Raw genomic sequence first — 13485 nt, forward strand, 5'->3', positions numbered from 1 at the left:
TATATAAATATATATGTATATCCCGCAAATGGATGCAATCATTCTATGCTTGTCCCTCTCCTTCTGATTACTGCACTCAGCACGATACTCTCACGTCCATCTGTGTATAAGCAATGCACTCCCATCTTCACTGCATTATTCACAACAGCCAGAATCTGGAGATAACCCAAGTGGTCAAGAACAAATGAGTGGCTGAAGAAACTAAGGTATATATACACAGGGAACACTACAAAGCTGTTAGGAAAAATGAAGTCAGCCCAGCATTTCTGTTTTGGGGACACACCAGGTAGTGCTCAGAAGGCCATGCTATGCTGGGGATACTACGGCTCTCTCGTGAACAACCCTCATCTTTAATGTCCTCTGTCTCCTGACATTTCACAGATAGTGCCAAGAGGGAAGGGGTCTTCAACATACTGCAAAAGACAGCAATGCCAAACGTTCACATATGGGTACAGAAATGAAACTGTGTAAAGATTTATAAAGATATGGAAGATTTGGCCCACAAGAGCTCAATATATATTTCAAACTAAATTTCTTTACATGAGGTGCCAGAAGAAAGCAAGCAAGCATCTAATCCACAAGTCACTCAAAGATGGAAGTGTTTTTACAAGAAAAATTATTCCTTTAAATATGAAACTTGTAAGAACAAAAGATGTATTTTAATCATAGCTTCACTGAAGGTCTATCTATAGGAAACTCTGAAACTTGGATACGATCTACTTCGCCAGAGAGCATTCAAAATAAATTAGATACCATTTTTTCTTCCCCTACCCCCAAGGTAGTCTTAGCTAAAAAACAGTTGAAGCTCAGAATAAAAAACATTTTGAATTCTTTCTGTAGAAAGTTCTATGATAAGCAATATTTATTTATAATAAATTAAAATTTTATGTCCACTTTAAAATAAGCTTTTGAAGAAAATATAAAATTTTCTTTTTTTAAAATTTTTTTATTAGAGAATCGCTGTGATACACAGTTACAAATAAATGAACTTTTGTGTTTGCATTTCACTCATACAGTGATCGTTTACCCATCCCTCCACCAGTGCCCATTCACCTCCACTAATGATCCCAGTATCCCTCTTGCCACCCCCACCCCACCCCCCACCACCCCACCCTGCCTCTGTGGCAGGGTATTTCCTTTTGTTCTCTCTCCTTTTGGGTGTTGTAGTTTGCAATAGAGGTATTGAGTGGCCTTCATATTCGGTCTATAGTCTACTTTCAGCTCGCATCTTCCAACCCGAATGGGTCCTCCCAACATCCTCTACTTGGTGTTCCCTTCTCTATCTGAGCTGCCTTTTCTCCCAGCATGTGAGGCCTGTTTCCAAGCTGTGGGGCAGACCTCCTGGTCCTTATCTCAATTACTCTTGGGTGTTAGTCTCCCACTCTGTTAGAAAATATAAAATTTTAATAATTGCTACTAATTCTTATTTAAAATGTAAACATAAAATAAAATAAAATGCCTCTATCTTTAAAAATCAACCAGTAGAGAGACTGAGATAGAACAGTGGGTTAGGCACTTGCTCTGCATGTGGCCGACCTGGCTTTGATTCCCAGCACCCCATGTGGTCCCTGGGCCCCATCAGAAAGAATATTTGTGTATATAGCTAAGAGTAAGTCCTGAGCATGGCCCTGTGTGGCCCATACCCCCTCCCCAATATAAAAATAAACCAATACTTAACGGCAGTAATAACTTTTTTCTACATTTGGATTATAAATACATGAGCATTAAGAATGTTAAGATATGAGGGGCTGGAGTGATAGTAAAACAGTACTAACCCATTAACCTATATTCACAATCACAGCGTAAGTATTGTTGTTTGAAACCAGGGCCTGTTAGCAAATGTTCAGATAATTAAAGAATTCTGCTGAACTGATAAAAATGTAAATTGGAGAGTTTTACTGTAAATAAACAAACATTAATTTTTTAAAAAAAGTAAATGGCTAAGAAGATAAGATTCTAAATTAAGGAAAAAAAGACTGCTCTAATTGTAGATTTTGTGCTTTCTGGCACTAGTAGGTATTAAAAATCACTAATGAGTTTTAATAGGTTAAATAGCCCTTGTACCTTATTTTTATAATTTACTTGACAAGAGGGGCTGGAGCGATAGCACAGCGGGTAGGACATTTGCCTTGCACGTGGCCGACCCGGGATAGATTTCTCCGTCCCTCTCGGAGAACCTGGCAAGCTACCGAGAGTATCCCGCCTGCACAGCAGAGCCTGGCAAGCTACCTGTAGTGTATTCGATATGCCAAAAATAGTAACAACAAGTCTCACAATGGAGACGTTACTGGTGCCCACTGGAGCAAATCGATGAGCAATGGGATAACAGTGATAGTGACAGTGACTTGACAAGAGGAGCTGGAGCGATAGCACAGCAAGTAGGCAATTTGCCTTCCACATGGCCAACCCAGGTTTGATTCCTCCGTCCCTCTCAGAGAGCCCGGCAAGCTACTGAGAGTATCCTGCCTGCATGGCAGAGCCTGGCAAGCTACTTTTGGCATATTCAATAAGCCAAAAACAGTAACAACAAGTCTCACAATGGAGGTGTTACTGGTGCCTGCTCGAGCAAATCAATGAACAATGGGGCAACAGTGGTACAAAAACCCTATTCATTATGAAAAAAAGAGATAGGAACAAGCACAAAGGGAGCACTACTGGGAGTAACTACCAAGCTGGGAGGACCTTGAAGCACCACCTGGTGTGAGCTCAATAACAAATCAAAAGGGATAAGCAAACAAGCAGTACTTCTCTATCTGTCAAATATTCATGAATCACAGAGTCAAAGGTTACAACTTGCTGAGATGATGAGTCACAGATTTTTCGTGCTGGTAGGTTTCTTACAGGTTTACCTAATCCAACTCTCAATTCACAATGAAGAAACCGAGAACCACAGCATTACAGTGATTTATCCCCAATACTCCGACTACCTGATAAAGCCGACTTTAGCTCAGTCCCACTGCTCCCGCTTCTATAAAAGAAATGTAACAAAGAAAAATCAATATACATACTCCAAGGTATCTTCCAAACAAAAAAAGTTTTCCATTAATTAATTTTTATTGTAGCATACATTAACCTTTTGGGGTTGGGAGGTGGGGGGAGGAGTTTGGGTTTTGTGCCACACCCAGTGGTGCTCAGGGATCACTCCTGATGGTTTTCATGGAACACATGTTTTGTCAGGGAGAAATCTTGAGTGGGCCATGTGCAGAGCAAGTGCCTTACCCACTGCACCAACATGCAGGCCAACACAGACCTCTTTTTAGATATTTGCTTTATTTCCTAAAACAAGCACACACACACACACACACACACACACACACACACACACACACACACACAAAATGCCTTCTAGGGGCTGGAAAGATAGTATAGGTTGCAGATGCCTGCCTTACACACAGCAACCTGAGTTCAATCTTCAGCATCCCAGATGGTTCTCTGTGCTTACTAAGAGTGACTCCTGATTACCACTGGGTGTGGCCCCGGAACCAAATATGTACATATACAAAATTAAAAATGCCCTCCAATTCACAGAAAACAGACAACTGGGGAAAAAAATAATCAGACAGCTGAGAGAGAAATGAGCAGACCACTGGGCTTAATATGAATACTCAGCGTGCAATCCATATGCAGATATCCGAAGCAGCAAGTTTTTCTTTAATAAAGCAGTCCCAGGAATGCCGCCTGGAGAGTGAAAAGCAAGCATAGCCCTGAAATGTCTGCAAAGGATGATTCTTTGTTGCTCAAGAGGCAAGAACCGGCCCGATATCATGGAATGAAGCAAAAGGTTTTCAGGAAGCCTTCCTTATTCACGTGGAAAGAAAGCACTGTAGCATTGTCATCCCATTGCTCATCGATTTGCTCGAGCGGGCACCAATAACGTCTCCATTGTGAGACTTGTTGTTACTGTTTTTGGCATATCGAACGTGCCACATGGTAGCTTGCCAGGCTCTGCTGTGCGGGTGGGATACTCTCGGAAGCTTGAAGAGATCTCCAAGAGGGACAGAGGAATCGAACTTGTGTCGGCCTCGTGCTAGGCAAACACCCTACCCACTGTGCTATCTATCGATCCAGTTCGTGAAAAGAAAAACAGCCTAAAAAAAAAAGAGTCCTGAATCAAAAGGTAAACTAGATCATCTACTGTTTTGCTAATAAAACCTGCCTGAAAAAGAGGCGTCAGGTATCTATAAAACCATTAGAGTTTGCTGTTTCCTTTTAAGTATATTATATCTTCCAACTTTCTTGATGGGTTTGGAAAAAAAAAAGTCTTATCTAGTCGACTTCAAAAGTTGACATCCTACTGATGAGGCTCCCTCGGCTAGGAAATGGTGAAGAAAATTCGGTCCCATCTGTCCGCTCTTGCCTCTATACCACCAGCCAATCTCCTACTGGCTGGAAAGTCAAAATGCTCATCATCGTAAGCCGCTAAGACCTTCTCACTGTTGACCCCAATCAGAAAAGACAGACACCAACTTTACACAGCCATCACTTTTTCTAGCGAAACGAACACCTGCCTGCTATTGTACGAAGCACCAGGCAACATTGAGCCACACAAAAAAACACACTCCCAGCCGTGTGTGGATCTCAGGCCACCTCGCTGCTGTAGAGAAACTTCCTGGGAGAAGTAGCCAAACTAAACCGGTCCAGAGAGGGAAATCTATCTAGCTCACACTACAGTGCAAACTGGGATTCTCAGGACCTTTGGGGCTAAAACTGGTCCCCTGAGGTAACCAAGAAAGGACGCTGTCCTCTGTCAGGTCAGTGCTACCTCCTTCCTGGAGTCAGAGAGCCAGTAAAGTAAGGAAGGTGCTTGCCTTCGTGCGGTCAAGCAGGGTTCGATTCCCAGCACCGCACATGGCATATGGTGTCCTGAGCACCTCCAGGAGTGATCCCTGAGCAGAGTTTGGTGTGAACCCAAAACCAAAAAGTTTTAAAAAGGAAGAAATAAAGAGAGTTTTCCGTTCTTACCCAAGACAACCACTGGGAAAATAGTCCATTTAAAATTCCATCTGCCCTTCCTCAACAGCCTATGATCTTTAATTGTGGTTCAGGACCCCAAATGGGGGTTACATAACTTTTTAAAAACCGGTTTCAAAATAAGTTTCGTTGTGACTTATTATTAGTAGTAAATTTTTGTTGTACATACTTCTATAAAGTATGCATTCCAGGACTGACAGAAAAAAATTTCCTGGGTAAAAACAGGTCATGACTGAAACCCAATTATAAATACTTTATAACGTATATCTCACAGTGATTCAATTTACAAAGGGGGGGAGGGGGCCATGAGTGGTAATGTTAAAAGCCTTGCTCTTGGCGACTTGCCACAATCTCATCTACCGGGGACACTGTCAGGATCAGAGAGCATGGAAGAAAGGCTCACGGGGGGTCAAAGTAAGTAGTCTGACATTTAGTCAACTCAGCTCCAGGAATTTACATGGAAGGCACTAATCCTCAGGCACTGGGACTGCTGCTGTGACAATGATGACATTGTGACGATCATTGCCAGTAATAATGACACCTGTAGCTACCACATCCCGAATGCTTATCGAGTGAGGCTCTGCTGTACAACTGAAACTCCTGGGATCTTCCCAGCAACCCTTTGAGATAGCTCCTGCGATTCTCCACATTTTTCATAAGGAAACGAAGGCGGGGGAGTCGAGTCCCCTGCTCGGGGTGAGAGCTTACCAATGGAGAGGACGAGTTCAGTCAGCTAGAGTCTGGACTGTGGTGGTGACTCTTGAAAGCTAAGGATAAGGAATACGGTGCCAAGGACACTGTCTACTGTGCAGCGAGGAAGACACACAAACAAGCCTCCAAGGAGCATGTGAACCACTCAGGCTTCAGACAAGGCTGCCAGCAAGAGCTGCCCTGTCAACTGTCATTTAGGTGGGAACTAACTAAAGCAAGATAGGTTGTGAGGCGCATCCCAGGGGAGAAAAAGAGCTTTCAGTAGGCCGCAGGGAGAAGTCTGAAGAGACTGGGGGACTGAGTTTGACTGTTGGAGCTATGGACAGAATGTGGATAAACAACAGAGGGATGTCTGGTCGGGGAGGCAGAAGTCTAGAGAGAAGAGGTAAAACCTGAGGTGAAACTTGGCAATGGGAGTTGGAAGTGATCACCCTGGATGAGAAGTGCTGAAAGGTGGTTAAGGGATACAAGGATACACTTTCAGTACCTGTGTGGCAAACCACAATGCCCCAAAGGAGGGAGGGAAGGGGGGGGGGGGAGAGAGAGAGAGAGAGAGAGAGAGAGAGAGAGAGAGAGAGAGAGCACGAGAGAGAGCGCAAGTGCATGGTTGGGGATGGTGGGAGGGAAACTGGGATATTGGTGGTTGGAAATGTATACTGGTTAAGGGATGAGTGTTGGAACACTGTATGACTGAAACCCAATCATGAACTTTATAACTATGTATCACTGTGATCCAATAATTTTCTTTTTTTAAGCAACAACGACCACCTTAGGGGAGAAAGGTAGAGAGGTAGGCTTGGTATCGACCTACTGTAAAGTACTAAAAGTGCGTGAAGGGCATCCCCAGAGACATAGGGGTTTGAAGAGCGGCCCGAGCTGCACTTGAGAACCATACTCAGTAGGACAGGTGGATCTGATCGGGGGAGCCCGGAAGAAGGCAGAGAGGATGAAATGCTGGCAGCAGGCAACAGTAGATGAGAAGACAGTGGCCTTGACTGTGATAGTGACACTAGGAATGGAGGAAAGTGAACGCAGGTGAAAAATGCTGAAAATGAAATATCTAAAATTATCTAGTGAGTGACCATGAGGAGGGAACCAGAAGGAGCCCAAAGTGACAAGTGCAGCTTCCTACCTTGAGGATGCAGATGGCAATCACAAAAAGGAGCAAGGACAGCTGAAGGAGGAGCAGGTGTCAGACACGAGATTCAATCACAGACAAGTCTCCCGCGCTTGTCCCATATCTGATACAGAAACTCACAATTCTTTCCCTATTCTCTTTAACAAAAATAAGTTTTGCTCTTTGATTCCAGCCTCTGAGTGATGAGAAGTTGAAAATTCAAAGTGGGTGTGGGGGGGAAAGGAGGGTTTGTGCCCAGAAAGTAAGGATGCTCTGAGGGGGAAGAAATACGAGACAGAGCCAGAGGAATAGTACATCGGAGAGGGTGCCTGCCTTTTGGCTGACCTGGGTTGATCCCTGATACCCCATATGGTCTCCCGAGCCCACCAGAAGTGATCCCTAAGCTTAGAGCCAAGAGTAAGCCCTTAGCACCACCGAAACAAACAAAAAAAAGAAAAATGTGAGTTGAACTGCAAAGAAGACAGCAAGGCAAAATTCTCAACTCAACAGCCTATCACAAGAACTGGTTACAAGGTTGGCCTAATCAACAGAGGTGAATTTGTGATATGCCCTGCTTTAATAGGCAGGATCGGAAGAAACAGACTTTAGGAAGACATTCATAGAAATACGCTCTTAAGTGGCTCCTGTTTAGCAAAGTCACTTACTGATGGCTGAAAGGTGCCTCGGCTGCCTGCCTCACTTCAGAAGAGTATCAGTGCTCAGCATAAGCGCATCTCAGAGATAACCCTTCCTCCCTCAAAGTCAGCACCTGACAGCACCCCACCCCCCCTTTTCACCTTGAGAAGACCGAACTACTCTGTGATTGCCGGGGGTTTTATTGTAGATTTAGTGCAAAGTGACAGTAAGACAGCTCTCAATTTTATGGACAATATACTGCTTCCTTAGCAATTATTTCCAAAAATTCTGATAGGAAAAGAAAAAAAGCATTGTTAGGCATCGAATGAATCAGTATTAAATAGGCTCCTTACCTGTCCCTTATTATGACTTCACCACAGGATTGGCAATAAAATGTGCAACATTCTTGGGCTTGTACGTTTTGATTAAACACTGAAATCGGTTCTAAAAGAAACCAATGAACAGTCAATCTTAGATATTTGGAAAAAAATATAGAAGTCTGCTTAAAGAGCTTATTAACTATAACATATTACCAATAATAAATATTGTTTATGCTCTAGTTAGAAGTACACACTTAATTAGCTTCATCTGATGACTCACCGAAAGCAAATGCTGTGAAATATGTTTAAATAACAGATTTCGCCAAGGTCTCGGAGACAGTAATCACTCTGGATTATCCATGCACTGCAATGCTATTTCTTTCCCTTTATAAACACCAACATTAAGAATGAAGGGAAAAGAGCTATTTCCTATCAAGCTAACTACACAGCACTTTGTTATATTACATTCACCAGGAACTATGACAAATAGAGCTTTTTTAATTTAATGTGTATGCATGTGTGGTACTGGGGATTGAACTCCAGGCCCCACACATGCCAGACAAGTTGCCATAACTGAGATAGATCTGGCCCTAGACAGCATTCTTCAAAGTTGGTTAATATGATTTTAACATGGGTTATATCCACTCTGCCATATTATCCATGTATACAAATAAGAATGAATCACAATGGTTTTTACTGGGCAAGTCCTCAAAAAGACACAGTTTTTAAGACTTAATCTTCCAGAAACAAAACTCAGGTTTTTTTTTGTTTGTTTTTTAATTAAAGCTGTGGGAACATGTTTATTTCCTACATTAAGAAATGGGAAATGAAGCACACGGCCAAATGATCCCTTAGATTCCGTTAGTTAATTAATGAAGAAAAGAAACTCTCAAGAAAAAAAGAATATGTGCCTATGAAATATAAAGTAATGAGGTCACAGTAAAAAAAAAAGCAATTAGAATTTATAGAGTTTAGGTTAAGCTAACTTATGTGCATTTTTAAGGATAAAAAGACTGAAACTGAAGCTAGAAAGTTTAAGCTTTGACAATTAAAAATTCTTCCATTAAATTTATAGGGATGCCTGCCAATCATAAAGCACTAAGATGAAATTAGTAGTGTACTTTAATTTTGAAAAGACTGGGTAAGACATTCAAATACCCCTTTCGGAGCCAACAAGCCAATTTTCAGTAAAACACTGCCCTCTTCTGGCCAATCAGTAACTGGTTCAAATCGCATCTGGGAGAGAGCACTGCCAGAGGAAGAAATCTAATTCTTGTGCCCCATGAGATTTTACTGTAGCTAGTGCCATGTCCAGAGTGATGATATGATTCATGTCACATTCAGATCAGAAAAACGATGCCTACAACAGACCTTAAAAAAACCTTTCTTAATAAATAAAAAGTCAACTTTTAAAAAGCCGGAAATGCAAATAGGTACTAAAAATTCATTTCATCTCCTATAGTACATTTTGATTCAAGTTTATATTCTTATGCATCTGACAATTCTTCTTCAGCACATATCTATTCACCACCTTTAACATGGGGATGCTCTAAAGCAATTAAGTAGCAAATCTATTTTGCATACTCTTTCATGCACTACCAAACATGCCTTTTAAGGTATTTTCCTATCTGGAAAATTTACTTATATGAATAAAACATTTTAAAAATGTAAAGAAACAGAAAATCTACACAGATGAAACATAAAACAGCACCCACAATTCTGTCCTACAGCTAAAAATAGTTTTTTAAAAAAAAAAATAAATAAATCCAGCTTGCTGATTTAAACGATTCAAGTAATTTGTTTTCCTATTTGTATTCATATGAAATACAGAACTGCAGCAAACACATTCTATTCCTAGAGGGTCTTCATACTTGCTCACTGTGAAAAGTCACCATGGCAGAAAGTGAGCAGCAACCCTGAGGACCCTAGGGTAGTGTAGCTTTCCTGCCCGCCTTTCTCCAGTTTCCAGAGAAGACACAAAATCCCTGCAGTGGTCACTGTTCTTCATGACTGCTAAAAAGACACCGATGCCTTTACAAGACTCAGATTTCTCGGGACTTCTTCCCTGGAACTCTCTGCCTATGACCAGGCATACATGGGCCTCTGCTAGTCTTAGCCCCCATGCCACATCGTCAGAGTGGCTTTCTCTGACCATCCTTCAGGGGCCCTAGTGAGGGCCCCTGCCCTATGCCCTGATTCCACTGCTTTTCTTTGCCCGTGGCACCGTTCTCTGCACAAAGTAATGAGTGTGTGTGTGTGTGTGTGTGTGTGTGTGTGTGTGTGTGTGTCTCACTCCCACCTCTTCGACTCAAGCTTCCTGGTTCACCTCTGCACCTCACTTCGTGCATGGTCCACAGAGTATAGCTAATATTTGTGGATCGAATGGATTTCTGTGAAATGCTTTAAAAGGAGCCAGCTCATACATAACTGTCAACTGAGTTAACCCCCACTGCAACTCTATGAGCCAACACACTGGATAATTACATTTTTCTTTTTAAAAAGGCTGGGGCTACAAGGCAAATTGCAACTACTTTGCTCACTTTTGTTACACACTTAAAATCAAGTCTATTAAGGAAAGGGGGGGGGGGAGAAGGGGCTTTGTTTTTTTTAAAGAGCAATAGGAAAGAAACCAAGCCTCAAAATAAATGGTTTGCCGCACCCTGTTAACAATTGGCAGAGCTGGTGAAGAACCTCGATCGTCTGACCCTCCAGTCTTTTTCTGGGCTGCTGACGTCCAGTTACTTTCACCTGGGAAAAGTCCCTCTCTGATTTGTCAGGGAAAGTAAGTGCAGAGACAACGCTAAGGCCACTCACTTGCGCTGATCTCAGCCTGAGCCTGCAGCCTCAGGTGCAATCCCTCTCCGGGCACAAACTGCAGCCCTCGGCAGGATGACGGGCCAAGCCTGACCTCTGCTGGCAGCCGGAGCTCTGTGCAGCCGTCAGGCGTTTTCACCTGGACTGAAGACGGGGTGACAGAGATGTCCATGCATGTGCCCCCTGTTTCTGGCTCTCTGGCAATGAAAAGTAGAACATGAAAGCAATTATTTCTCACTCACGAAAACGCTACGATGAAAGAAAGAAGATTAACCCGGCATTTCTCTTTTCTTCCTCCGGAGGGGTGCCCTACGGCCCCTGCAGGAAAGAGTGGTGAATCATAAAGTCACACTTCTTTTTCCTTATGGTAAATTTTTGTTTGTTTTGGGGGCCAAACCTGGTGATGTTCAGGACTTATTCCTGGCTCTACACTCAGGAATTACTCCTGGCAGTGCCGCGCAACCATATGGGATGCCGGATCAAACCTGGGTTGGCCACATGCAAGGCAAACATCCTACCCATTGTACTAATGCCCCAGCACCAATTATACTTTTTTTTTTTTTTTAAATAAAACAGATTTTATTTGGAAGTTTTTGAAGGTGAGAAGGGAGAGAGAGAGAGAGAGAGAGAGAGAGAGAGAGAGAGAGAGAGAGAGAGAGAAAGGTGCACAAGAGAGAACATGGGCTTCTCGGAGGGCGGAAAGAGCCCCTACACACATCCCAGCATTAGATAGGAAAGAACACACCTCAAGAGGGGAGATGCAGGTGACATATGTACTCGGGCACAAGTGCTCGGCCATGTGGGCACAAGCAGCACATGGGCTCCAGCAGCATATGGCCCAATGATGCATTTTTAAATGTGCGTTTTCTCCCATTGCTTATAGTCCTGAGGGCCAGGAATGTAGGGCAGCAGCAGAGAACTTGCATGTCTGGGTCTCTGAGCATGATCCCCAACACTGAAGGAAAAAAAAAGTGTCCAGCCCCAAATCTCATGTCTGCCAACACAGGCCCCTGAACACCGACCCAGGAGTAACCCCATCAAGTCCTGCTGGATGCCCTCAAACAGAAACAAAACATTGCTTAAGAAATAACATTTCTAGGGGCTGGAGCGATAGCACAGCGGGTAGGGCGTTTGCCTTGCACGTGGCCGACCCAGGTTCGATTCCCAGCATCCCATGTGGTCCCCCAGCACTGCCAGGAGTAATTTCTGAGTGCAGAGCCAGGAGTAACCCCTGTGCACTGCTGGGTGTGACCCAAAAAGAAAAAAAATAAAAGAAATAACATTTCTAGGCTGGAGAGATAGTCCAGTCGGTAGGGTGCTTGCACAGCTGACCTGCATTCAATCCCCAGCTGCCCATATGGGCTTTTGAATTCCACCAGGAGTTCTCCCTAAACCCAAAGCCAGGAGTAAGCCCTAAGCACCACTGCCTGTGACAAGAAAAAAAAAATGTTTAAAGGTTCACTGTCAGAGACAGTACTAAATTAAGGTACTTGCCTTGCTTGTGGCCAAGGCTGATTTGATTCCAGATACTAGGTATGGTCCCCTGAGAACTGTCAGGAGTAGTCCCTGAACACTTGGTGTGACCCAAAAAAGTGAAAGAAAGAAAGAAAGAAAGAAAGAAAGAAAGAAAGAAAGAAAGAAAGAAAGAAAGAAAGAAAGAAAGAAAGAAAGAAAGAAAGAGAGAAAGAAAGAGAGAGAGAAAGAAAGAGAGAGAAAGAAAGAAAGAAAGAAAGAAAGAAAGAAAGAAAGAAAGAAAGAAAGAAAGAAAGAAAGAAAGAAAGAAAGAAAGAAAGAAAGAAAGAAAGAAAGAAAGAAAGAAGAAAAGAAAGGAAGGGAGGAAGGGAGGGAAGGGAGGAAGGGAGGGAAGAGAGGAAAGAAAGGAAGAGAGGAAGAGAGGAAAGGAAGAGAGGAAAGAAAGAAAAGAAAGAAAGAAAGAAAGAAAGAAAGAAAGAAAGAAAGAAAGAAAGAAAGAAAGAAAGAAAGAAAGAAAGAAAGAAAGAAAGAGAAAGGAAGGAAGGAAGGAAGGAAGGAAGGAAGGAAGGAAGGAAGGAAGGAAGGAAGGAAGGAAGGAAGGAAGGAAGGAAGGAAGGAAGGTTGGTTTTTTAAAGCAGGTGTCAGAAAACGTCTATAAAATTAATCCATTGTTCTCAGGTGGTACCAAAAGAAGCCTCAAGTTCAATCTGACCCTGTGAGCCAGAGTGTGTTGACCCCTACTCTAAGGACACACCCCGTGTGGCCACAGGAATGGCACAAAGCACTGCAGCTCAGCCTAGCAGGAGTAAGGTCCTGAGTTCGGTTCCCAGCATCACACATGGCACCCTACATGGTCTCCAAGGCACCACATGTCTAGCCCGTTGGTCCCTGAGCACCAGTAGGTAAAGCCACAGTGGTCCCTGAGCTGGGAGTGGGTTTCTGAAGCACCATGAGGGGAGGACCCTGGAAAAGAAGGAGCTGGAAAGATAGTAGAGCAGGTAGGATGTTTGTCTTGCACACAGCCAACCTGAGCTTGATCCCTGACATTCCATATGGTCCCACGAGTACCTCCAGCAGTAATTCCTGAGTGCAGGGCCAGGAGTAACCCCAGAGCACCTCCAGGTGTGGTCCAAAAAGAAAAAAAGCAGTCAGTGGAACATCATGCTGCCGGGAAAATCAGGAAGAAATTCCAGGATGACAGGTCACTGTCCAAGACACAGAAAACATCTCAAAGGGACTCCTCCCGCTGGCCACTTTGATACCATATATGGGGGGGCAAGTGCTGAGAAAGAGGGCCAGACTCATGTCAATAAATGCGCACCCCAGGGCCGAGCAGATGCCTCTCTGACGGAGACCCCCTGCCCTGTGAGTGTCAAGCCCTTGGGTTCCAGCCCTAGGCCCACTGCACACTGGCTCGGAGCACGGACCCTCGCAGCAGCTCTG

General features: G+C 43.5%; 1 protein-coding gene across 1 annotated transcript in view; it reads right to left on the reverse strand.

Moving 5' to 3' along the window:
- Positions 1-13485, reverse strand: part of UBE3D (ubiquitin protein ligase E3D) — a 160160-nt gene that overhangs the window by 139913 nt on the left and 6762 nt on the right. The window contains exons 2-3 of the mRNA XM_055136148.1: positions 10570-10766; positions 7789-7879 (exon numbers count right to left, since the gene is read on the reverse strand). Of these exons, the coding sequence (XP_054992123.1) occupies positions 7789-7879; positions 10570-10766 (288 nt within the window). The remainder of the gene's footprint in view (positions 1-7788; positions 7880-10569; positions 10767-13485) is intronic.

Source organism: Sorex araneus, chromosome 4 (genome assembly GCF_027595985.1).
Source record: "Sorex araneus isolate mSorAra2 chromosome 4, mSorAra2.pri, whole genome shotgun sequence".
Lineage (NCBI taxonomy): Eukaryota > Metazoa > Chordata > Mammalia > Eulipotyphla > Soricidae > Sorex > Sorex araneus.